A 25,437-nucleotide genomic window follows, 5' to 3' on the forward strand; every position below is an offset into this window, starting at 1 on the left:
ATACGGAGTTCCGAGTGCAGGGAATGCAAAAGGTCCCGAGGGATACGGAATTGAGTGGAGGGTGTGCATGGCCCGGAGGCTGGCCCTGGCGACTGCAATTGATGCAGGGGAGCGGGAGGCATTGGCAGGAGTCGGAAGAGAGAAGAGGTGGCAGGAGCGGGGTGTAGCGGATGCAGACGGTGCCAGGGACTTCTGCCCTCTGTGGTGAGCGCATCGGTTCCCACCTAGGCCAGCGACAAGAGCAGGAAGCGTGGGGGAAACACACAGCGGATATACAGACCCTGCAAGAGCTTGGAAAGCCCAGCACTTCGGAGGGGCGGCTCCCGACATAGGCCACGCCCACGCCTCACCATCAGAGCACCGCCCACTCCCCGCCTTTTCCCACCCCTAGCCGGAATCCCGCGCCGAACACGGGGGCGGGCTGCCCGGGCCATGGCGCATAAAACCTCTGGCCACCTGCAGGGCTACTGCTGCTCTGGCCACTGTCAGGCACACACCTTGCTGCTCGGTTTCTGTCATCTCTGTGGCCTCCGTCGCCTCTGTCGCCGTCCCCTTCAGGTCCTGAGCCCAGCGACTCTCGGCCGCGCACGCGGACATGGGCGTCAGCTCCAGGGCACGCTGGGTGGCCTTGGGGCTGGGCGTTCTAGGGCTGCTGTGTGCTGCGCTCGGCGTTATCATGATTCTCATGGTGCCCTCGCTCATCAAGCAGCAGGTGCTCAAGGTGAGTGAAGGGTCCTGGGGTGAGGAGGATCGGGACGCAGGATGGGACGGTGGTGCTACCTTCTCACCACCTGAGAGGCCCAGGCTCACCCCAGAGCCTTGGAGGTCTGAGTCACTAGCGTCCCAGGGGCCTGATCCTCACTGAAGCAGAAGTGTGGCCTGGCCCTTCAGCACACACCGACTGGTGACTGGACCTAGTAACCTCAAGAGCTGTGCTAAACCCCAGTACATCTGTGAGGCTTCTAAGGGCGCCCAGTTCTCTGGGTGCTCTGCCTGTTTCCTCCCGCCTAGATGCCCCAAAGATGCCCTGGCTCGCCCCCACACTGCCAGCCAATCTCGAGAGTTAAGCAGCTTTCTGCTCCCACGTACTGGCAGAGGCAGACACTACTCGGGTCTGCCGAGGGCAGGCAGCCGGGCCTCTCCCTTGATCTCAGCCCTAGGCCCTGTTTTGCCCTTTCAACCGGGGACCGATATTAGGCGGGCGGTGCCGGTCCAGCTACAGACTCTGCCCTGGGATCCGGTGTCCTCCGAATGAGCCCAGAGCTCATTAAGTAAGTCCTGGAGATTACCGAGTAAAAAAATCTCCAGTGTTTTTTCTGACATGCTGAGTTCCCACGGAAGGGGAAACGGAGGCTGGCCTTCAGGGAACAACCAGTTCGAACTGGACCTGGGATCCCCAAGAAGCTGTTGTCACAGGATTGACTGACATCTCACCTTTTAGCGGGTTTGTTTACTGGGAGTTTAAGAATGGCTTCATGTACTGTGTCCCATTGCCCGCTGAAAGGAGGGAATGAATGAGGGATACTCCCTCTTTGGCTGGCCGCCACCTCCCAGGTCCTGGCTGGTCTTCCGGATGGAGCCACAGGTGGCTTTCCTGGAGTTGTGATGGGCATTTCTAAGTCCTCTTGGCCACACTGACATATCTATTGCTTTGGATTTTCAACTCCTGTACGTGAAGATTATAGTTGCCAAGAAGTTCCAGCGTCCCAGGAGTTATGGTGTCTTGGGTGGAGGGAAGATCATTCTTGTTGGAGCATCCGAACTGCTCTGGGCCTTTCTGTTAGGGCCAGCAAAGTAGCGGTGACAGCATCATCTCAGTAGGAGCCCTTGGTTTCAGTCAGGACCTGGCCATGTGTACCCGTCACGTGTACTGGGCTTCCTGCTCAGCCAGCCTGTAGTGGGTAGAGTGAGCAGGTGTCCCCTGTTCTCCTGTTTGGGGGTGAGGAGGAATCTGAACTGGTTCCTTCCCCAGATTCCTCTCTGGACTGTTTTCTTATTTTCAGTTGGCACAGAGACTAAAGATGTTGGGGGTGGGGAGGGGTTGAGGGGGTGGGGAGGGTGGGATGTGTGGGTGAGTGATAGCGTTGGTACCGTGCCTGCCTCTTCGACCAGTCAGGGTCCCATCTGAGCTGGGCTTGAGAAGGGAAAACCACGTCTGACTGAGTTGCCCCATAGCTGGAAGCTTGGAGGTTTACCGTTTGAGCTAGCGGCTTCCAGAACCCTACTTATGAAAATCCCAAAGGCGATTGGTTGGGGGCTGAGTGGCGTGAAGGAAGGAAGACAGAAAGACACGCCTAGCCCAAGACAGCCTCTTCTTAGAGGCCCCGGTGGCTGGAGCGGAGCCGACCTCTTGAGGGAGGAAAAAAAGCTCACTTCAGGAGAAGGCAGGAGGGTAGCAGTGGAGGGGAGCAGGGAGGGACCCTGGAGTTGACTTTGGACACTTTCCTTCTGTGCTACTTGAATGGAAGCCTTGTCTTTTAAATGTTCACATTTTATTTATTTTTTTTTAAGTTAAAGAAGTTGATGTATGAAAGGGAGGGATACTTAGTTGTTTAAGGGGGGAAAATCAGGACTAGGGGTGTAGCTTATTGGTAGAGGACTTATCCAGCACACGGCAGGCCTTGGGTTCCCTGACACACACACACACACACACACACACACACACACACACACACCACACAGAGTGGGGAAGGGGGAGAGGAGAGGGAAGGGGGAGAGGGAGGGAGGGGGAGAGAGAAAGAGAGAGAAGAGAGAATTTGCTCTTTCTTCTGATGTTATTCTTTTTTTTTTTTTTTTTACATAAGTATATTTGTGTAGGTCAGCAAATCTCCTTCCTTACAGATAGGGTCTCTCGATGAACTAGACAGCTATTCCCCTGTCTCTGGGGTTATATAGGTGCACTCTCGATGATGCCCGATACTGTATGTACTGCCAGGAGTTTGAACTCAAGTCCTCATGCTTGCCTAGCAAGCGCTTTGCCCACTGAGCCAGCTCCCCAGCTCTAATGGACATCTTTTACAAAACCTGTGCTTTTCCTTTTTTCCTTCCTCCCTTCTTTCCTTCCTTTCTCTTGTGTCATGGTCTCACTACATAGCCCAGGAACTCAGCATGTAGCCCAGGCTGGCCTCAAGCTCACGGAGATCCACCTACCTCTGCCCAGTATTAGGATTAAAGGTGTATGCCATGCCTGGCTTAAATACAGTGTGTGTGTGTGTGTGTGTGTGTGTGTGTGTGTGTGTGTGTGCGTGTGCCTGCACGCACAGGCACCGCACTCATATACCTGTACGAATAGGCTTACCACACATGTCAAGATCAGAGTCTTTTTTTTTTTTTTTTTGGAGCTGAGGACTGACTCAGGGCCTTGCACTTTCTAGGCAAGCGCTCTACCACTGAGCTAAATCCCCAACCCCCTGTAGAGTGTCTTCTTCAGGGTCTCTGCACTTTATTATTTTTTTTTCCCTTTTTTTCCGGAGCTGGGGACCGAACCCAGGGCCTTGCGCTTGCTAGGCAAGCGCTCTACCACTGAGCTAAATCCCCAACCCCACCTTATTTTTTTGAGACAGGCTCTCCCATTTAAATATGAAGTGTACCTTCTCTGCTAGACACTGGACGACGGGTCCCTGGGATCTGCCCCTTTCTACCTGCTTTGGTGCCAGGGTTCCAGATAGGAACCAGACAAACTCAGCATCTTTTTCTTTTTTATGAGACAAGGCTTCTCTGCATGGCCCTGGCTGTCCCAGAACTCCCTCTGTAGACCAGGCTCTCCCTGCCTCCCAAGTGCTGACACTAGAGACATATGCTACCAACACTGGCTCTGTGTTGAGCTTTTGTTCAGGTTCTGAGAATCAGAACTCAGATCCTCTAGCAAGCACTTTACCCACTGGGCTATCTTCCCAGCCCCGTTCAAAGGTATTTTTTTTTTTTTTTGCTTGACTGGGATAGCATGCCAATCTGTTACTGCCTTTCCCCCCCTTACTGTGTTGTTATTCCTTTGTTTACTGGTTCCTCTGTTGTCCGGCCATGTCTTTGTCTCAGGCTACAGAGAGCACATACCCTCCTGTGTGAAGCCAGGAACACTTGCATGGTGGGATTGATCCTTAGCCTGTGGACCCACAGGTGCCCCCTGTTCGGATTTTGGTATTCTCCTCTATACCCTGTCTGACAAGCTGTGGGACGATGCACTTTGAAGGGATTTAGAAATGACCCTTCATTTCTAAACGCCATCACCCTCTTTGGCTCTCGGTGGTTTTGATTCACATCTTCAGCTCTGCAAGGTTGGGCAGGAGCATGGTACCCACGTAGGTGACCGTTCTGAGAGCTTAGGGACTCAGGCCTACTGTACCATGTGCTTAGCTGGAGTTGGTCCATCACTCAGACAGCCAAGCTTTCTCCCAGCAGTGAGACAGGGGTCAGATCTGGTTTGCTCCCCCTGAGGGATTAGCTACAAAGGAGATTACAAGCGGCCTTTGGAAATGTCCTGCCAGTCTGCCTGCTTCTGGTCTCAGTCTAACCACAGCATTGTGAAACAGGCCGAGGCTGCGAATTCTTCTTTTCTACAGATAAGGGATCTGGGCCATAGCAAAGGTCGGCATCTAGTTATTAAGCATTGCCTGTGGTGGGCTGGGAGGGACTTCAAGCGGCCATGATTGATTTGCCCTCCATAGGGAAATAGGGAATAAGCAAGAGCTCTCTCTGTGTGTACAGTAAGCTGCTGGGCAGTCAAAAAAAGAATTAAGAAGGGCCAGGTTTTGGGAAGACATGGATGATGGGGAAAAAGCTCTGTTACTATTTTTTTTTTGGAGCTGGGGACCAAACCCAGGGCCTTGCGCTTGCTAGTCAAGCGCTCTACCACTGAGCTAAATCCCCAACCCCAGCACTATTATAGTAAAGTCCCTCCTCCCCAGCCTCTTGTCTGTCCATCATCGCAGCTACTTGAAGCCTGAGGTAGGAGGAATGAATATTCAAAGCCAGAGGAAGTTCAAAGTCTGCCTGGGCTACACAGGAAGTTTGAGGCAACTCAGACCCCCATCTTTATACAAACCTAAAACGTGAGCTGGGGGCATTAGTGCACACTTTTAATCCCAGCACTCAGAAGGCAGAGGCAGGCAGATCTCTGAGTCAAGTCCAGTGCCTGGACAGCTAGGGCTATATAGAGAGACCCTGTCTTTTAAATAAACACACATATAAATAAATAACAGATAAACAAACAAACAAATAGGTAGAGGGATAGACTGCTTCCTAACATATCCATGTCCTTGGGTTCAGTCCCCAGCACAGCAAAACATAAAGGAAACACACACACACACACACACACACACACACACACACACACACACACCGCAGTCTGGTGGCTGTGGCACATGCCTTTAATCCCAGCCCTTGGGAGGCAGAGACAGAGTAATTTCTGTGACAGCCAGGGTTACACAGAGATACCCCGTCTCAAAACAAAATACCGACCCAAAATGACAAGAACAACAGCAAAACCTTAACAGTATTCTATATTTTCAACAGACTCACGTTAGTACCATGATAGTTTAGAAAGAGGTAGGGAAGGGTTTGCACCAGACACACTAGGTAGATAATGCTGACTCCATGATTCTCTGGACATTTTTGTTTTATTTTGTGTGTATAGGTGTTTTGCCTGCATGTACATCTGTGTGTGCAGTGCCCTGTAGGCCAGACTGGACATCAGATCCTTAGGAACTGGACTAACACATGGTTGTGAGCCACCGTGTGGGTGCTAGGAATTTCACGAACCCAGGTCCTCTATCAGAGCAGCCAGTGCTCTTACCACTGAGCCATCTCTCCAAACCACCATGATTTTTTTTGGTAAGATATCACGTGCATGTATTCATTGGTGTGTGAGTGGAAGAGTCATGCTGCAACATGCCTGTGAGGGTCACGAGACAACTTTGAGGAACCAGTTCTCTCCTTCTCCTTATGTGGATCCCAGGGATAGAACCCAGGTCATCGGGCTTGGCAGCAAGCACCTTTACCTGCTGAGCCATCTCACTGACCTCCAATGGTGATTATTTTGTTTGGAGTTCTTTAAGGTAAGGTCTGTCTCGTGTTACCCAGGCTTTATTTGAAATTCCCCTGCCTCAGCTTCTTGAGTCCTGGGAGTAACGCATCTGCGCTAACTCACCCGATCTCTTTAAAAAACAAAAAGGAGATGGTATCCACGTGTTATGAATTGTGCTAAAAATGACAGATGACTGCTCTTGTAAAACCCCATGACCAGAGCAACTTGGGCGGGAAAGGGTTTACTTGGCTTCCACTTCTACAGCACTGTTCATCAGTGAAGGAAGGCAGGGCAGGAGCTCAAACAGCAGGAGCTGATGCAGAGGCCATGGAGGAGTGCTGCTTACTGGGTTGCTCCTCATGGCTGCTCTCTTCATAGCCTGCTCAGCTTGCTTTCCTATAGAACCTAGAACCACCAGCTCTGGGGTGGCCCTGCCCGCAATAGGCCAGGCCCCTCCCCATCGATCACGAATTAAGAAAATGCTCTACAGGCTTGCCCACAGACAGCCCAGTCTCGCACGGAGGGAAACGCACCAGCACTGGGATCCCTGCGTGTCTCACCTAGAACCCGGCCTGTCAGGCAGCTCATCCACAGGGCCACCACCTTCACCCGAGGGCCTCATAATCTTTCCCATGTCCACGATTGGATCAGCTCCTCTTTCTGATGTGACTTTTCTTGTTGAACTGTGCTTGGCCTGGTCATCTGCTGATGCTTCCCTCTCATTGGTGTAGAGCAGAAGCCTCGGGCTGCCCTTACCTGCTCCGTTCTTTCTGCTACTTCCTGCTCCCCGATATCTGGTTCACCACCATCTTAACTTCATACCCTTGGGGGTCTCACCCATTATGACCCCTCTATCTCCATGGCCTTGATGCCTGCTTGGATCCATGTGGGTTGTCTCGTCCTGCTTTTCTCACGAGGGATGGTGTCCACCCTGCTCAGACTCTCTGACATTCCCCGTTTTTTTCCAAGTGAACCCCAAATTCCTCTCAGCAGCTCGAAGGTCTCCAATCTGTGTCTCTTTCCCTCCCTCAATTCACCGCTGCCCTCCCCCACCCCATGCTCCTGGTTTGAACTCGCTAGACCTAGTTCCACTTCAGGGGCCCTATCATGTTCCTTTGGTGCCACACGCCTTTAATCCCTGCCCTTGGAAGGCAGAGAGGTAGGTAGATTTCTAAGTTCGAGGCCAACCTGGTCTATAGAGTGAGTTTTGTGAGAGCCGGGGCTACACAGAGAAACCCTTTCTCAAAATGCCCTGCCCCCCCTAAAAAAGAGGGTTTAATTATTATTTTCAGTGTTTTGTCTGTATGTCACGTGTGTATAGTGCTTGAGGGTCAAAAGGGGTGTCAAGATCCCCTGGAACTGGAGTTCCAGAGCACTGTGAGGTGTTGTGTGGGTGCTGGGAACCAAACTCAGACTCTCTACGGGAGCAGCCAGTGCTCGTAAACCTCTGGGCCATCATCCCTCCAGCCCACAATCCTTATTCTGTCAAAGGCCTGGATGTGGTTCTCTCTTTTTCCTGAACAAGATGTTGGCCAGCCAGCGGAGGGGCTGGGGAGCTGACTGGGATCAATGGCTATCTACCCCTCCTCACCTTCATTCTATTCTGAGTCCTTCTCTCATAGCTCCCTACAGAGCCCAGGGACTTCTCAGGAGTCGGGCTAGCCTGGGATATCTACACTGTTCCTCAGTTGTTTTGTGATCTTTGGCATAACTCTTTGGCCTAGCATTGGAAAGTGGCCCTGGTGGCAGATGGCAGCTTGTAGACACTGTGTTACGCTGAGCGTCTGACATTCCTCAGAGCCTTTTATTTAGTATCTAAATGGCTACAGTTGCTTTCTGCTTCCTCCAGGGAGACAGACACAAAGAGAGATTAAGTAAAACTTGTCCTGTGATGTCCTCGTGTCCCCCCCCCCCCCACTCCCTCCAGCCCACCCCAGATTTTGGTGACAGAACCAAGACGTAGCTTCTGCTAAAACAGCTGACCTTGACTGGAGAGGCACAAGGCCACCCTGGTCCTTCCTTTTTTTCCCCCTCCCTTGGTTAGTATTCTAATAATCTGCATGGCTAGCGGGTGTATTCCAGACTTTTCTCCTGTGAGAGAAGGCTGCAGGTTCAGAACCCCTTGATACCTCCTCAGAGTCCCCCAGGTTGTACCACCCTGTGGTGTGCCTGGGCCACCACGGGCTGCTCCTCATGTGGGATCGGGGGCCCCTAATGTCAGGATGGTTGTCCCTGTAGGTTCCCTGCTTTCCAGGCCCTGGGTAGGAATGCTTGGGTGTGCTGGGATTTCTTCTGTTTTCTTCCTCTTTCCTGATGCCTGACTTCCGGTTCCCCTGGCTTGTGCGTAAGTGTTTTAGTTCCCTTCAGGGCTGCAGCTGTGGCTATAAACTAGCTATTTTTAGTTTCCAAGCGTTTATTTCTGTTCCCTCTGGCTCCTCGTGCACCCTCAAGTCCTCACACCTTCAGTACGTGTGTCTCTTGTTATATACACCTTTTGGTGTGGGTCCACATAGTAGTGTCCCTAGGTATACTAGCACACAGAGCCTGGTGTATGGTCCAGTGCCGTCATGGTCGGACATGAGTGTTTCTGTGTACCACATGAGTTGCAACCCATCCACATGGGGATGCAGACACATGGGTCATTGTCTGAGCACACGTAGACGTGTACACATAGGTGCTGATGCGTGTTCCCATGGGCTGGGTAGTAGGGGACATGGCTCCGTGGCAGAATGATGGCCTAGCAGGTGCAAGCCACCAGGGCTCCAACCTTAGCACTTGCAGAATACAAAAGGGGCCACTGGCACTGTGTGGTCACCATATGTAGGCGTTAGGTGTTCCCAATTGGCATTTTGAAACCAGACTCTCCTTTTAAATTCCTGGAAGGACCCTAAGACCCTTCCTGGAAGGATGGACTCTTTGCCGTCTTCCCACAGTGTCTCACCCTGATTCACTCTGATTCCACGAGTTCAGCTACCTGGAATCCTGTTCTCTGGCCTTGGATCCCAGCAGCCGACTCCGGAGCCAGTCCTGGAGAGGCTGCTTGGCTCTCTACAGAGCTTATCCTACTTGCATCTTGGTTCCTAGGAGGTTTGGCCCAGGCTGCCTGCTCTCTGGCATTTTTGTGGCTTGTAGGGTACAGAGGAGTGTTCAAATGTCCTTCCTTGGCCAGCAAAAAAGAGGTCCCGGGCCACCATGAGCTCCTCCCTAGTTTGCCACTGGATGTTTGCCACTTCCTGATTTAGGACCGGTGAGTTCGGCTGAGAAGCCTTCTGAATTAGTAGAGAGAGAGAGAGAGAGAGAGAGAGAGAGAGAGAGAGAGAGAGAGAGGAAAACATGGCTGCTCTAGGGTATGGGGGAGTAGAAGGTTTGTTGTAGATAAAAGAGAGAAAGGGAGAGCGTAGTTAGAGACAGGGACCGCTGGAGAAGTCCAGTGTGGACATGACCCTGAGCTATGTGAGGAGATGGGGATCAGAAAAGGAGAGGAGAGAGGGGAACCAGGCACAGTTGCCAGGAGGCCCAAAGGTGAAGAGAGAATGGGCAAGCAAAATGGTTAGATTATACAGGGAAGAGCAACCCGGCCCTCCGGGCTATAGAGTTCAGGGTAGGAGGCAGGGTATGCCAGCCAGGAGGGTTCTGAAACAAGTAGGGACTGAAGGATGCTGGGAGAACCTGGCAGTCAGGTCGGCTTTCATATGTTAAGTAGGCATCTAAACCACCTGTCCAGGGCTTGAAACTTAATACCTCCAGCTCTGGATCCAGTGCCATCCATTTAGTTTGAGGAGGATTTAGCCTGGCAGGTGTGGGTGTGGGTGTGGGTGTGGGTGTGGCTCTGCTCAAAATAGAGACAGGTCAGGAGGCTGAAGCAGGGGGATTGCTAATTCTAGGCCAGCCTGGACTTCAAAAAAAAGAAAAGAACAGGGTTGGGGATTTAGCTCAGTGGTAGAGCGCTTGCCTAGGAAGCGCAAGGCCCTGGGTTCGGTCCCCAGCTCCAAAAAAAGAACCAAAAAAAAAAAAAAAAAAAGAAAAGAAAAGGTCATAAAAATGAAAAACCAGAGCTGGAGAAATGGCTCAGCGGTTAAGAGCACTGGCTGCTCTTCCAGAGGTCCTGAGTTCAAATCCCAGCAACCACATGGTGGCTCACAACCATCTGTAATGGGATCTGATACCCTCTTCTGGTGCGTCTGAAGACAGCTACAGTGTGCTCATAGAAATAAAAATAAATAAATCTGGGGGGGGGGGAGTTGGTGCATGCTAAAAGCATTTACTTTAAGAAAGAAAGAAAGAAAGAAAGAAAGAAAGAAAGACAGACAGACAGACCAGAAAACAAAAACACGTGACGTGACCCTTTTACCTCTCTCCACTCCTCTCCCTCCCTCACTGGTGGCCTTGGCCTGGTCAGGCCAGGCCGAGCTGCAAACAGAAATGAAAAACCAGGTCTGGCTTAGCCTGGCTCTCAATCCCAGTGGCTGACGAGGTCTCATGGCTGTTGAGGATCCACCCTTCTCCTCAGACCTGGGGCTTTCTGGTCTCTCCCCACCTCCCCACCCCCCTACCTCTGCTTTGTGCTTTTCAGCTGCCTGGGGAGGGGAAGGAATAGGAGTGGCCTGATCCTTGCTTGCTTCCTGGCATTTCAATGAAGTTCCTTCTCCCCTCTCTGGAAGCTTCTAGAAGGGCTCTTGGACCTCTTTGGCTGTGGGTTGTCTTCAAGGTTCTTGCTGGGCAGGGGCATCTTCCTCCTGAGCACTCAGGGTTGATGGGTCCTTATCTTTACCTCAGCCACATTCTGGTGGAATATGTCCAGGCCCAACTCACTGCTCAGCCCCAAACTCTCCCCCTTGGGCCTTGACGTTTTTCAAGAACTCCAGCCTTGATCTTGATCTCAAAGGAGGATTGCGGGTGGCTCACCTTGTCCTGACCTCCCTCTTCACCTCCAGGTCTGCCCCACTTCACCCCCTTCACCTTCCTGGTTAGCTTGACCAGAGGTCTTCTATCGTGTGGCTGCAAGCCAAGACCTTAGGGGTGACCTTCACTTGCCCTGTCTGCTTCCCATACTTGAGCCCCAGGGAAGTGAGTGTCACCCACCTTTAGCCCCTATCCTGAGGCAGTCTACTGTCTCCGTATCTTTTATCTAGATCCTTAAACTCCTTTCTGTTGTCTCTTGTGTCCCTCCCAGATCCCAGTACAGCAGTCAGATAGAAACCCTAGGTCCCTCCCATGTTTCATGAAGCCAGTACCCTGCCCTCTGATACCTTTCTAGTTCCCACCACAACCACCCACAGTTCCTCCTGTGCGTGGGCTAGCTCTGTGGTCTTCTGCCTGACATTTCCCAGTGAGAGCCCGCCGAGGTTGATTCAGACGCAATAGCCGGCCGTGCTATTTACGTGTACATCGGGCTTTTTTTTCCTTCTGCCACGTTGTCCCCATGGGGGAGTCCCCAGGCTCAGGAGGGCAAGGACCTCTGTGGTGTTTGTTCTTTGGCCCCGGTGTTGGAACTGATGCCTGACACTGGGCCTTGGATTCCCAAATGTTTACCTAAAGTGGACAGGTCGGATCACAGGCTGTTCTGGGACCCTTGGCACTATGAAGTCCCGTGCCAGGCTAGACAATGGGTGCCATGATGCTACCTGACATGACTGATCTGGTGGTTCCTCCTGTCACAGACAGAATTCTCTTTAGAAGACACAAGTGCTTCAGTTTAAAGCTGTTTCAGGCTCCAGGTTGGTGAGGTGAGGTGGATTTGATCCCCAGAACCCAGGTCAAAAATGCTGGAAATTCCAGCCTTGGGGAGGCAGAGACAGGAGAATCCATGGAGCTCCTGTGATTCATTCCCCCAGCGCATGCAATTGCTGGCTTTGGAGAGAGTCCATCTTTAAAAAAAAGATGGATAGATAGTGCTTGAGGAACCACACCTGAGGTTGGATTGGCCTCTGCGCGTGCACACACACACACACACACACACACACACAGAAACACACATTCACAGAGACACATACATACATATATACATACATACATACATACATACATACATACATACATACAGAGACAGACAGACAAATACACAGAAACAAATACCCACACCCACAGAGAAAGACAAACACAGAGAGACAGACAGACAAATACCCACAGAGAGAAACACACACATTTACAGAGATACATATACAGAGACAAACAGACACACACAAACAAACACCCACACCCATAGAGAAAGAGAGACAAACACATACACATACATAGACAGGCAGACAGATACACAAACAGCGATAGAGAGAGAGAAACACCCACACCACAGAGACACATACATACAGAGACAGGCAAACACACACACACACACACACACACAGAGACAGACACACAGAGACACATGCAGACACACATACAGAGACAGACACACAGAGAGACACATATAGAGACAGACAGACAGAGAGACACACAGACACACATACACAGACACACACACAGACACACATACACAGACACACACAGAGAAACACATATAGAGACAGACAGACACACAGACACACACACATAGAGACAACTCCCCAACCCCCACTCTTCACAGGCTCCTGCCTGTCTGACCAGTCAGTGTTTCTGCTACTCTAACCCCATAGGTCTCTCTTCTCTTTCAGCCTCTCACGTGCAGTTCCTTCTGCCCAAATGCTTTCCCCTTGTCTCTTTTACTCAGTTCCTCTCCTGTGTTTCAAAATAAATGGCATTTACTTGCATTTTGAGGTGCTTGGGAGTGACTCAGGGAGGCAGGCACACTAGACAAGTGTTCCATCACCAGTCTACACCCGAAGGCTGTAAGTGGGATGTTTTTGAAGACACATCCTGGTCACCAGCTTCCTTCGCCTTCCCTGACCTTTGGGAGTTTCCTTGCACCCATCTCCAGTGAGCTTATTCACTTATGTCCTACCTGGATCCAGTGTGTTTTGTATATGGCTTTACTCCACAGTGGTGACCTGGCTGGGGTGGGACACCGGCAGCCATCATTGAAATCACAAGCTTTGACACCTGACTGCTCCATTCTGGGGCCACTGGGTGGATTGGTGTTCATATGTCCCAGGCCACACACCATAGATTCAGGGTCTGAGTCTCTACATGTTTTCTCGTGACTCCTGCAACTTCTCTCTGGTGTCTGTGCCAGGGTGAAGTCCCTACATATGCTGCTAGCTTCCCCCAGTGACCTTTTTTCCCGTCCCACCACGCAGGCAGTGGAGCGATGTCGTCAGGACTGCTGTGGGCGGTGGATAAATAAATTACACCTGCGTTAGCCGAGGGCAGGAGAGACCAGGAGATGGGGTGCAGGTTCGGGATGCACAGCCTTCCAGAGTGAACGGGAGTCTTCAGCAGCCCTGGCCTGGCGTGGGCCACGGACTCTCCTCTGTAGCCCATGAGCCAAGGTTTATGAATAAAACAGAGTCACTTCCTCCCCTGAGTTCCCGACACCCAGCTCCAGTGTGGGCTGGAGCGGACAACTGTTTTCTCCTGCCAGTGATCTATATCGCTGGATCGGGGAGGTGTGGCCTGCAGGTGCGAAGCACAAAATAAAAATGGGTGCTGTTACACACCTGTAATCCTAGCATGTCAGAGGCGAAAACAAGAGAGCTAAGTCATCCAGACTACTGTGGGAGTTTGAGGCCAGTCCTGACTAAAACGGCTGTCCAAAGGGCTCAGTGACTAAAGATGCTTGCTTGCCACCGAGCCTGTTGATTGGCGTTAGATCCTGGGACCCACATAGGCAGGAGAGAGCAGACTCTTCAAGTTACTCTCTGCCCTCCGTGCATGCACCACGGCGCATTCAAAACTCCTCATGCATACACTCAAATAACAAATGCAAAACAAAAACAAACGCCAAGCAGTGGTGTCAAGGGCTGGGCGGAAGTGGGTGCGGGGCCTGGGGCTGTCCATTGCCTCCGATTGGCTTGGGTCACATGCTCATCTTTTGGGCCAATCACTCTCTGAGGACTCAGGTGGGGATGGGGCGAAGTCCTGTACCTCGACAGGAGGCAGAGGAGACAGAGTGGGAACAGAACCCTTGGCCCCTAGTTAGCACCGGACCACCCCAGGTACCACTCGCTGCCTCTCATGTATGTCCATGGATGCTTTCTTTGACTCTGGCTCCAGGCTTTTTTGAGTGGGGAGGCAGCTCGTCAGGGTAAATTTCATAAATCTTAGGTTGTTGGGTTTTCAGCTACGTGGGTTTCTCTCCTTTTATTTCATTCTTTTTTTTTTTTTCTTCTTTTTTCTTTTTTTCGGAGCTGGGGACCGAACCCAGGGCCTTGTGCTTGCTAGGCAAGCGCTCTACCACTGAGCTAAATCCCCAACCCCCTTTTATTTCATTCTTATCTTCATCGTCATTTTGGTTTTTTGAAACAGGGTTTCTCTATATAGTCCTGACTCTCTCGGAACTCACTTTGTAGACCAGGCTGGCCTCGAACTCATAGAGATCCATCTGACTCTACCTCCTGAGTGCTAGGATTAGAGTATTCCACCGCGTCCAGCTTCCAGCCTTTCCTTCTCCTCCTCGTTGTTGTTGTTGTTGTTGTTGTTATAGATTATTATAGAAAGGGGCTCACATTGTAGCGCAGGCTGGCCTCACACTTTGGGCAATCCTTCTGCATCTACTTCCCAAATTTTGGGATTATAGGCATATACCCATCTTTTTGTTTGTTTGTTTGTTTGTTAAAAATCACATGTTTGTACATGTTTGTTTATTCGTGTGTATGTGTGTGGGGGGGTCATCTGTGTATTACACATGTGTACAAGAGTCAGTTTTTTCTTCCACCATTACCTGTGGGGTTGAACTAAGGCAGGTTTGGCTGTCAGGACTCTACTGACTGAGCCATCTCTCCCACCCTACCCACGCTCATGGTTTTTTTGTTTGTTTGTTTGTTTGTTTGTTTGTTTGTTTTGGAGGGGGGTGCTGGGGACCGAATCCAGGGCCTTGCGCTTGCTAGGCAAGCGCTCTACCACTGAGCTAAATACCCAACCCCTTGTTTTTTGTTTCTTTTTAAAACAAATTTTTTTTTAAAGATTTTATTTATTGTATATGAGTACACTGTCTGTCTTCAGACACCAGGAGAGGGCATCAGATCTCATTACAGATGGCTGTGAACCACCATGTGGTTGCTGGGATTTGAACTCAGGACCTCAGGAAGAGCAGTCGGTGCTCTTAACCGCTGAGCCATCTCTCCAGCCCTTGTTTTTTGTTTCTTGAGACAAGGGTTTCTCTGTGTGGCCCTGGCTGTCTTGAACTCAGTCAGTGGACCAGGTTAGCCTCGAACGCACAGAGCTCCGCCTGCCTCTGCCACCTGAGTGCTGGAATTAGAGGTGTGAGCTACCACCGCCCGGTTTAGCTCCTGCGCTTTATTTTCCCTTTAAGAACCCAGAGCTCAGAGGAAGCTGTGATCCGGTGGAGGCCACGGTTAGGAGCCAGTGCTGGCTGGTTGTAGGCCAGGTTAACTGTCCCAGGCTGGCTGGGGAAGTGGGATGTTGGATCTAGGGAAAGAAAAGAGATCTCGATAAGTGAGAGGGTAGCCATGTTATTTTATGGCGACTTCCAGGCAGTCTCCCTGCTCCCTCCCACTTACCTTCTCTTTGCTTTCCTTGACTGTAGGAGTGGGAGGAGGTTCTTTTGATAAAGTAGGAGAGATATCAGGACTGGGGATACCAAAGTTCAAGCTGTGTGTGCCTCCCCTGAGGTGCTGAGTGTGCTCTAGGATACAAAGAGTGGGAAGAAGGCCGAGCCTCTGTGCCTTTCACTATACTTGGCATCAGGCTCAGATGTAGAGGAGTTGATCTGCTCTAGACGTGTTCTGCAATATGGCTCAGGAGTCAGCCTAAGCCCCGGACAGAGCAGCCGCTGGCTCTTACCCAAGACCGTGGGGCATGCCACGCCCTTCTGGGACAGTGTGGGGCCTGAAGTCGGGCTTCTGCTAGTCTCTTTTTCTAAGCCGAGCTGTGGTCTGAGTACTCACGTGCTTGCCACCTTGCCTGCGTCTGCCAATTCCTGGCTGGGTAACCTCGGGCAAGTGGCTTAATTTCTCTGTGCCTTTTCACCATGTTCTGAAGAGTATCCTGTGTCTGAGGAGTAATACTTGTCAAGCACCTAGAATAGCAAGCTGCTAAGCATAGCTCACCATGTTGACACACACATCCTCGGGGACCTGTCATCTGTGCTTGCAACAGAATTTCCTTCTCCTTGCTGCTCCAAGTCGTCTCCAGGCTCGCCCGTGGCACAACCAGCTTCCCCACCAGACTTAGACTGGCTGGCGATGTCTCAGGCCAAGTCTGCAGTCGCCCAAGTACCTTTCCCTGCCGTATCCAGTACCCTCAGCTGCGGGCTATTCTCCCGCGTCTAGGTTTTCTTTTTAAAAGTTATTGTTTTGGAAAAATCCCTGACACAGGAAGGTCGCTCACGTTGGCACTCACCCAAACCTCTTGGCCCTGCAGAGTATATGCGTAGACCTCTGTTAGAGTCAAGGACACTTGTCCTCCGGCCCACAGCCTGCAGCTACAGGCTGGCCCCTGTGCATGATGCCTCTCTGCCTCTAGCTCCATCTTTTTTCCATTCAAATCTGTCTTATTTTTCTGCCATTCTGGGAACTTAACTTGGGGTCCCCTGCTTGATGTGCCATATCCCAAGTCCGTTTTCCTTAAAAACTTTTTTACAACTTTTTATTTAAAAATTCTCTTTAAAAATTATGTGTCTGTGTGTGGGTATATGCATATGAGTGCAGGTACCTGTGGAGACACATGGGGGCGCCAGATCCCCTGGAGCAGGAGTTCTAGTGAGCCATCTGACTATAGGGTACTGGAAACTGAATTTAGGGTTTTTTTTGTTTTTTTTGTTTTTTTGTTTTTTGCGAAAGCAGTACACGCATTTAGCTGCTAAGCTGTCTCTCCAGCCCTTTGTTTATTTGTATGGGAACTATATAGAGATTAGAGGATATCCCTGGATTGTCGGTTTAGTTGCAAGGGCTTTTACTTGCTGAGCCATTTTGAAGGCCTGACTTTTTCCTTATTATTTTGAGACAAAGTTAGTCTCACTAAGTGTCCCAGGTTAGCCTTGAACTTACTCTTAGAATTCAGGCTGGCCTTGGACATTAAGTCCTCCTCCTTCAGTCTCCCTAGTAGCTAGGGTGGCAGGCTTGCCCACCATGCCCTACTTGGTGGTAGCTGTTAAGTTTAGAGGTTTGTCCTGTGTGGGTCTCCTTTCTCCCATCAGTGGTACCTCCAGGCCTTTCTGGGCACCTATTCTGCAAGCTTTGTTTTCCAGGAGCTGGCCAGCTTCTAGGCAGGGTACCCTGGTTGTGGTTGGTGTGTCCTCTTCCCACAGACACTGCACAAAAACTGCCCACCCAATAAGGATTATCCTGGCCGAGCAGGCAGTGGTAGCCTCGAGACAGTGGCAGTAGGATTTAGGTAGGTTAGAATTTCCTGCACCAGCTCCTGCTTAAGCCTCCTGGTTTTCCCAGCCCCGTTTCCATGTTCCGAGAGGTGCTACTCCCTCCACTGACCAGGCTGAGGCCAGCTCAGGGTTCCCACCCACCCTTGCGGTTGTAGGAGTCCTGGGGAGTCAGAGCTGGTCTTCAGGAGTTGGAAGTTCAGGAAGGTGGGATCTGGGGGCTCCCCCTGCCCTACTCCCTACCCACACCCCCAACCCCCATCCTGGCCTCTGAGCCCTGCAGGAATCCTAAGCCCTGGCCCTCGTCCCATCTGGCCTCTTGGCACAGGAGACTCCACCAGCTCCCCTGGGCCGAGAGCCCATCTCGGGCAGTGCTCCATTGTAGTTGGAGTCTGACAGGCGCTGGGCTTGGGATTTCCTTCTGCTGTCTGTTCCCAGCCCTCACCGTGCCTTCTGCTCTTCGTTTCTTATTATTGTGAAACAGTGCATAGTTCTCGCAAAGGTCATAATACACATCCATCAGGTTCAATCACCCCAGGTGAAAAGATGGGGCCTTGTGGAACTCCAGCCCTGCTGGAGGGAACCACCGCCCTTGGGTGCTCCTTGCCTTTTTTTTTGTTTTTTTTCAGACTTAATTCATTTATTTTTCTTGTATAAAAACCCTTATGTGGTAGCTATGTGGTAGCCACAGCTAGAGCCTGGGACCTCTGAACAGAGTACATACTCAACTTGGTCTGGTTTTGAACTTCCCTCTTGTGTATACAAACTCCGATTTTATTGTTCTGGGATTCTGCTTTTGTTGCTTGACTTTTTTTTTTTTTTTTTTCCGGAGCTGGGGACCGAACCCAGGGCCTTGCTAGGGCCTTGCTCCTGCTAGGCAAGCGCTCTACCACTGAGCTAAATCCCCAACCCCGTTGCTTGACTTTTTTTAAAAAAAAAATTAATTTATTTATTTCATGTATATGAGTACACGGACACACCGGAGGAGGGCATCAGATCCCATTACAGATGGTTGTGAGCCACCATGTGGTTGCTGGGAATTGAACGCACGAGCTCTGGAAGAGCAGTCAGCGCTCTTAACCACTGAGCCATCTCTCCAGCCTGTTGCTTGACTTTTCTCTTTTCTCTTTTCTCTTTTCTCTCCTCTCTCCTCTCTCCTCTCTCCTCTCTCCTCTCTCCTCTCTCCTCTCTCCTCTCTCCTCTCTCCTCTCTCCTCTCTCCTCTCTCCCCCCTCCCCTCTCCCCTCATCTCCTCTTCTCTTCTCTTCTTTTTTGAGAGCCAGCCTTGCTCTGTAGCTCAGACTAACCTTGACCTGGTATCAGTCCCTCAGTCTGTGAAATGCGAGGCCTACAGATGCGCATGCGCAGTACCCAGGTTCGCTCGTTTGCATCCTGGCTACAGCCCTGTTTCAAGTTTCACCTATGCCATAGCATATATCTGCGCATACTAACTTCCTGTGACTGGGTGATTGTTTTTGTTTGTTTGTTTGTTTGTTTTTTTAGGGTATAGACGTCACATTATGTTTGTCTTCCGCTGGCAAAGGGTAGATGGTGGCACTCGTGGGTGTGGAAAGCGTGGGACTGTGAGGTGTATGGACGCACAGTCCTCTTTCTCGCTCCCTCCCTGTCTGTCCTGCTATCCGTCAGTCTCTCCCTCCGTGGCTCCTCCTCTTTCTACCCTCCATCTTGAGTACATCCCTCAACCTGCTTCAGCCACGTCCATCCACCTCACAGTGGGTGAGAGTTTACGATCGGAGTCCTTGGGCTGGGGTCCAAGTGTTGGCTCTCTGCCTTCTCCCAGCTGTGTGACCTACTGCAGTTGGCTCACCTCTCTGACTTAGGTGACTTGCTTTACCAGGCCATCGTAGTGAAAGGCCATCGTAGGGAAAGGCCATCAGCTGGGTGACTTAAGCAACACCCATTTCCCTCCTGGCTGTTCTGAAGGCTGCATGCCCGTGGCTGCCATTGTTGCTTCCCCTCTGGTTAGGATGCAGCCTCTGCCTGCCTTTCCTCGTCTCTCTGCGGCGTCCATGGTATCTCTCTCCTAGCTCCTCTTGCTGTAGACTCCAGTCACACCGCATCAGGGGCCATTCTGACTAATCTATTGGCTCTTTATTAACCTACAGCTCCATTATGGGCGCTGAGTCCAGGCCAGTCCACTTTGAAGCATGGAGGTGGGGTACACAGGAGGGAGTGGTTCCACATCTGGAACGCTTCAGGCAAGATGCTGTGTGGTCACCTTGAAATCAGAGTCCCTGTGATTAGTGGCTGAGACCCTTGAAAGACTGGGTCTTGTGGGATCGAGGGGCCCAGGAGTAGCTATGCAGTAAGCAGTTGCTAGGGGTGGGGTGGAGTCACACAGATGCCTTTGAGTCACCTATGCTCCTGTAAGTGACCCCAGTAAACACATTGTTGCACCCCATCTGGATGGGCCAGAATCTCTTCCTAGGTCACAGGTCACTTTATCTGGGGTGAATAAAAATCCTAAGGGGAAAAAAGTCACACAAGAACAGGGGGTTCTGTGTTTATTTTGTTTATGTATTTGGTTACTTGTGTGTGCGTGTGTGTACGAGCACATGCGTGTGTGCGTGGGTGTGTGTGTGGAAACCCGAGGATGACATCAGGTGTCTTCTTTTGTCATTCTCTTCGGGAATCAAGTTAGCCTCTAGCAACAGTGTCCTGGGAGGTGCTGGCCAGTCACTTAGGCAGGTGTTACCCTCTTATCTGGGTTGCCATGTGCATATCTGGCTTCTGGCTTCTTGCTGTTGCCTGGACTCCCAGTTTAATGTCTGTGAGAGCTTGTCTGTTTCCATGGTGACAGATGCTCTGAGTTTTCTAAGTCGAGCAACCACACACTCAGCGTGCGCAACACGCTTCCTGGAACCTGCCACATTGGGTGGCTTCAGATCCGTCCCTGGGATGTTCGAGTAAGCAGCTGGCTGCCTACTGTTAGCTGGTTACACAAGTATCCGTTCACCCCTCAGAGTTCTGGGTGACCAGCCTTCTGGAAGCTTGGTGACTTTGAAGAAGGCCTGTGGGTGTTGTTTCAGTGTGCATTTCTGAGGTGTGTGTGTGTGTGTGTGTGTGTGTGTGTGTGTGTGTGAGAGAGAGAGAGAGAGAGAGCGCATATGTGTGCATTTGTTCTTTTTTTTTTTTTTTTTTTTCCTTTTTTTCGGAGCTGGGGACCGAACCCAGGGCCTTGCGCTTGCTAGGCAAGCACTCTACCACTGAGCTAAATTCCCAACCCCATATGTGTGCATTTGTAAATGCATGTGTTGTGTGTGTGTGTGTGTGTGTGTGTGTGTGTGTGTACATCTATGAGTGTGTGCATATGTGTAGGTGGGTACATTTCTGTGTCCTTGTAGATACCAGAGTCCATGCTGAGTGTTCTCCTCAATGACTCTCAAGTTTGCTTGTTAATTTATTCTAAGGCAAACCCTTATTATGTAGACTAGGCTGACCTGGAACTCACTAAATAGATCAGGCTAGCCTTGGAACTCACTATGTATATCAGGCTAGCCTTGAACTACAGAGATGCACCTGCCTTTGCTATATACCATCATACCTGGCCCTAAATTGTGTGTGTGTGTGTGTGTGTGTGTGTGTGTGTGTGTGTGCATTATAAATTATATACTTATATAAATCTACAAAATATATAATATATTTATATGTTATATATATTTATATATAAATAAATGTCTATTTGGTGGTGCGGGAATTTGAACCCAGAGCTTTGTAGGTGTCAGGTAAGCACTCTGCCACTCTCCTACCTCCCGTGCCAGTTTATTTTTGACTCAGGGTCTCTCACTGAATCAGGAGTTTGCTGATTGGCTAGACTGTCTGGCCATCAAGCTTCAGGGACCCTCCTTCTCCACCGATCCCAAATGCCCAGAGCGCTGTAGTTGTAGACCGGCATGTCTGGGTTTGATGGCCCTTTTGGCTTTTTCATGGGTGCTGGGGGTAAGGGTCCAAACTCTGGTCCTCACGCTTGAACAGCTGATACCTGTGTCTAGAGCTGTCTCTGCAGCCTGCTGAGCCTCTCTGGCTTGTCAGGAGGGCGCTGAGAATTTGAAGGACATTACCAGGCTCACCTGAGGTTTGGTCTCCACTCCTTCAGAGAATTTGTGCTGAGCTGAGCACGTGGCTCGCTCCGTAGCTGCTTGCCTGGCACGCACGAAGCCCTAGGTGCAGCCCCCAGCATCCTATGAACTCTATGTGACAGTCCCTACCTGTCATCTCAGATTCTCCTTGGCCACTGTAGAATCTGTGATGAAGGTCATGGAGTTGAGGGGTGTGTGGGCCTTGTCTGGAATGACAGTTTGATTGGCAGGTAGAGGCCAGCAGAAAAGTCCCTCTAAGGGCTGGAGGCCAAGGAGCTAATGTGTCTGTCCTGTCACCCGAGCTGAAATCAGGATGTGTTTCTTTCAGCGGTGGTGCCTCAGCCTCCTAGAGAGGCCTGTGTTAGTCAGCTAGGTCTAAAATTGTGTCCTTAAACAATGGGAACTTGATGGCTAGGCTGGGAAGCTTCTAGTGTCTTGGGGGCTCTTGGCTCTCTCCATTCCTGGAGGTTTTCAAAGCTCCTCAGTGCATGGTATCAGCGCCTCTCTGTCTCTGCCTCAATGTGGCCTCTTCTGTATTTTCCTTTTCCTCTTCTTCAAAATTGAGTTATCTGTGTTATTTATGTGTATGTGCGTACGCCTGCATGACTTTATGTGTGGCGTATATGCTTGGTCCCCAAGGAGGCCAGAGGACATCAGATCCCCTGGACCTGGGGTTATAGCCACCAAGTAGGTGCCGGGAACGGAACGCTGATGCCCATATCCATTGACTCATTGCTCCTCTTCTTTGGGACCCAACCTAAGGCCAACCATCTTGAGATTCGTTCCTATTTTGAGACAAGAGTCTCACCATGCAGTTTAGGCTGACCTCAAACTCACTCCGAAGCCCAGGCAGCCTTTAAATTCACAATCCTCCTGCCTCAGCTTCCCAAGAGCTGGAGTGACAGGCCTATGCCACTGGGTCCATATGATATTCTTAACTTGATGACATCTGGCCAGACCCTGTTTTCAAATAAGGTCCCGTTCTGAGGTATGAGTGGGTGTCACCTTGATTGATTCGCCTTACCATTGGGCATGCGCCGTGAATGTATGCCCAGCCTCAGCACTGAAGGATTCTGGGATTCAAACCCAGCTGTCATGATGTAAGCTCTACAGAAACCGGAATCCCTCCTGAATGTCACTCCTTCATGGTGGAGATGATAGTCACTCCCTCACCACCATCTGGAGGTCACACAGGGCCACTGGCATGGCCCTGTGTCTTAGGATCGCCAACATATACACATGGCAGATACCTTCTGCCCAGACAGCCTCACTGTGGAAGTAAACTACAAAACAAAGACCGTCAATCTGTCCTGATAGCCAGCTCTCGGCACTTGACAGGAGGGGGCGAGAGGACCAGAAAGCTCAAGGTCACTTCTGCTAATAGTGAGTTCGAAGCCGGCCCAGAGGGGAATGACCCTCTGGGAAGACAAAGGCGTCATGACACTGCTGTCCCCCAGAGTCCAAGCACAGAGGTAACTTTGGTTCATGGCTTTTTGTTCCTTACCTCGAAAAACATGTTTGTGTCTAGGAGAGCCCCTCCCTGCCCTCCCTCTCCCGGCCCCTGGTACCGGTGCGCACTTCCTGCACTTTCGCAGCTTTGGATTGGGCACTCAGATGGCCCCTGGGTCTTCCCCTTCTTTCTAGAGTGCTGGAGAGATCAGCCCTGTTTCCCATCAGCCAAGGCAATGGAGAATGGGGTGTGCATTCAATAGCATATCTCTGGGAAATTGGGCCCATTCCAGAACCATCTTCCCATGTCTTCCGGAGCTTTCTCGGGAGATGTATTAGTTTCTACAGATGCCACTAATTAGCCCTGGCTGGGAGCCTGGAAATCACATCTGCGGATTAAGGTGCCACTACAGCTGAGCTTCCTCTAAGGCCCCAGGAGTCCTGACATACACCCCCTCCCCCCATTCAGCATACTTGCTTGCTTATGCTCAGGTTGATTTCTCCACTCATACAGCACAGGACCCCTTGCCTAAGGAATGGTGCCGCCAACAGTGGACTAGGTCTTCCCATTTCTTTTTTTTTCTTTCTTTTTTTTTTTTTAGGTCTTCCCATTTCAATTAAGCTAATCAAGACAATCCCCATAGGCCAATCCAAATGTAGGCCTTCCACACACTCACACCCCAGCTTTCTTTTTTTCTTTTTTAAAAAAGATTTGTTTATTTATTATATCTTCAGACACACCAGAAAAGGGGATTGGATTCCATTACAGATGGTTGTGAGCCACCATGTGGTTGCTGGGACTTGAACTCAGGACCTCTGGAAACACAATCAGTGCTCTTAACCTCTGAGCCATCTCTCCAGCCCCACACCCCAGCTTTTATTGAGCACTTGCTCCCCCCAGACACCATGCTGGGTGCTGTCCAGGCATCTTCTCCAGACCCAGATCTGCCCCATCTCTTGAGGTCCACTCGAGGCATTTTCTTTTTTTTTTTTTTCTTTTCTTTTTTTTCGGGGCTGGGGATTGAACCCAGGACCTTGCGCTTCCTAGGCAAGCGCTCTACCACTGAGCCAAATCCCCAACCCCCTAGCCAAATCCCCAACCCCCGAGGCATTTTCTAAGTGGACACTCACAGGCACTGAAGTAGAGGTATCCGCCTGAGGTCAGACGAGTGAACTTTGACTCAAATCCACATTTCCAGGGATGGTAGAATTTTTGCGGCAGCTGCTGATAGAGCTGTACCCTCAATGATGGTTGATCTTTAGTGGGGTCCTCCTATTCCTCCTGGAGGGTCGTCTCTGGCGTGTGGCTGAGACCAAGAGACTTGATTCCTTGCACCTCTGTTTCCCTGCTTGTCAGTGGGGCTGGGGCTGTGAGAGATAAATGAGTGGTAATTGGCGAGGCGGACTGGTGTTGCCAGGATCATATCCAGCTGCTGGCTGGCATGGGCAGCAAGGTGGCCAATTCAAGTGGACAGTGATAGCATTGACATCTGGCCTTCGTGTTCCTCCACTGTGTTCCGGGAGGCGTGGGTGCTGAGATCAGAGGCTGCTAGAGCTCTCTAGTGACCTCCTACCTCTGTCCGTCCTCCTTTGTCCTGAGCCTCCTACCTGGTCCAGTGAGGGAGGTGGTAAAGAGGGAAGAGAGGGCCAGAGAGATGGCTCGTCAGGGGTTCTTGCTGCCGAGCCAAATAACCTGAATTGGATCCCTGAAACCCACGTGGTAGAAGGACATACAGACTCCTATAAATTATCCTCTGGTTTCCACACATGTGCTGTGGTGTGTCTGTGCCCTTAGCATTTAATAGATAGATAGATAGATAGATAGATAGATAGATAGATAGATAGATAGATAGATGTGATTTTTAAAATAATAATAATTGGAAGGGTCTAAGAAATGTCCTATGTTTCCTGTAATTCTCCCCTAAGTGTGTAGCCGCATGGAATTGAGGACTACAGGCCCAGGTCTAGTTTCCGACTCAGTCAGAGCCTCATCTTCCAAGGACTCAGTTTCCCCATCTGAGGAGTGGTTGGTGTTAACTCCTGCTTTCAGCTATCAGGACTTAGGGGTCAGCCCACCTACAGGGGGTGTTGACCGTGGTGGGAATCATGATGATGATGATGATGAAGGTGTCCCTGGAGACCTCTCACAACAGGGGACATATAGAGCCGGACAAAGAAAGGTGAGGAGAGGAAACCAGCTAGGGAAAATGGCCATGGCTGTGGGCAGGAGGCTGCAGCTGGGTGAGCAGCTTGGCCTTTGAGGTCTCCCCACATCTGACCTTCCCAGTCTGGGCTTTCGTGGTTTGCGGTCCAGGAGCAGATAATTGGACCAGGCTATCAGCAGTCAGGGTCACCGAGTCCTTGTGGAAAGTGGAAGGGGGAAGGAAGATATTGAATAGGCTTGGTTTCAAGGTAGAGGCTAATGGGAAGCCATTGCCTGAGTGTGTCATTGTCCCC

The 25,437-nt window shown here is 50.7% G+C and overlaps 1 protein-coding gene across 2 annotated transcripts in view; it reads left to right on the forward strand.

The window, feature by feature from the left end:
• The first annotated feature begins 393 nt into the window (after positions 1 to 393).
• Scarb1 (scavenger receptor class B, member 1) overlaps positions 394 to 25,437 on the forward strand; it is a 66,415-nt gene continuing 41,371 nt past the window's right edge. The window contains 1 exon segment of one of the 2 annotated variants that reach the window (NM_031541.2): positions 394 to 721. In NM_031541.2, the coding sequence (NP_113729.1) occupies positions 596 to 721 (126 nt within the window). In that variant the 5' untranslated portion in view covers positions 394 to 595. 2 annotated transcript variants of the gene reach the window in all.

Source organism: Rattus norvegicus, chromosome 12 (genome assembly GCF_021556685.1).
Source record: "Rattus norvegicus strain SHRSP/BbbUtx chromosome 12, alternate assembly SHRSP_T2T, whole genome shotgun sequence".
Taxonomy (NCBI): Eukaryota; Metazoa; Chordata; class Mammalia; order Rodentia; family Muridae; genus Rattus; species Rattus norvegicus.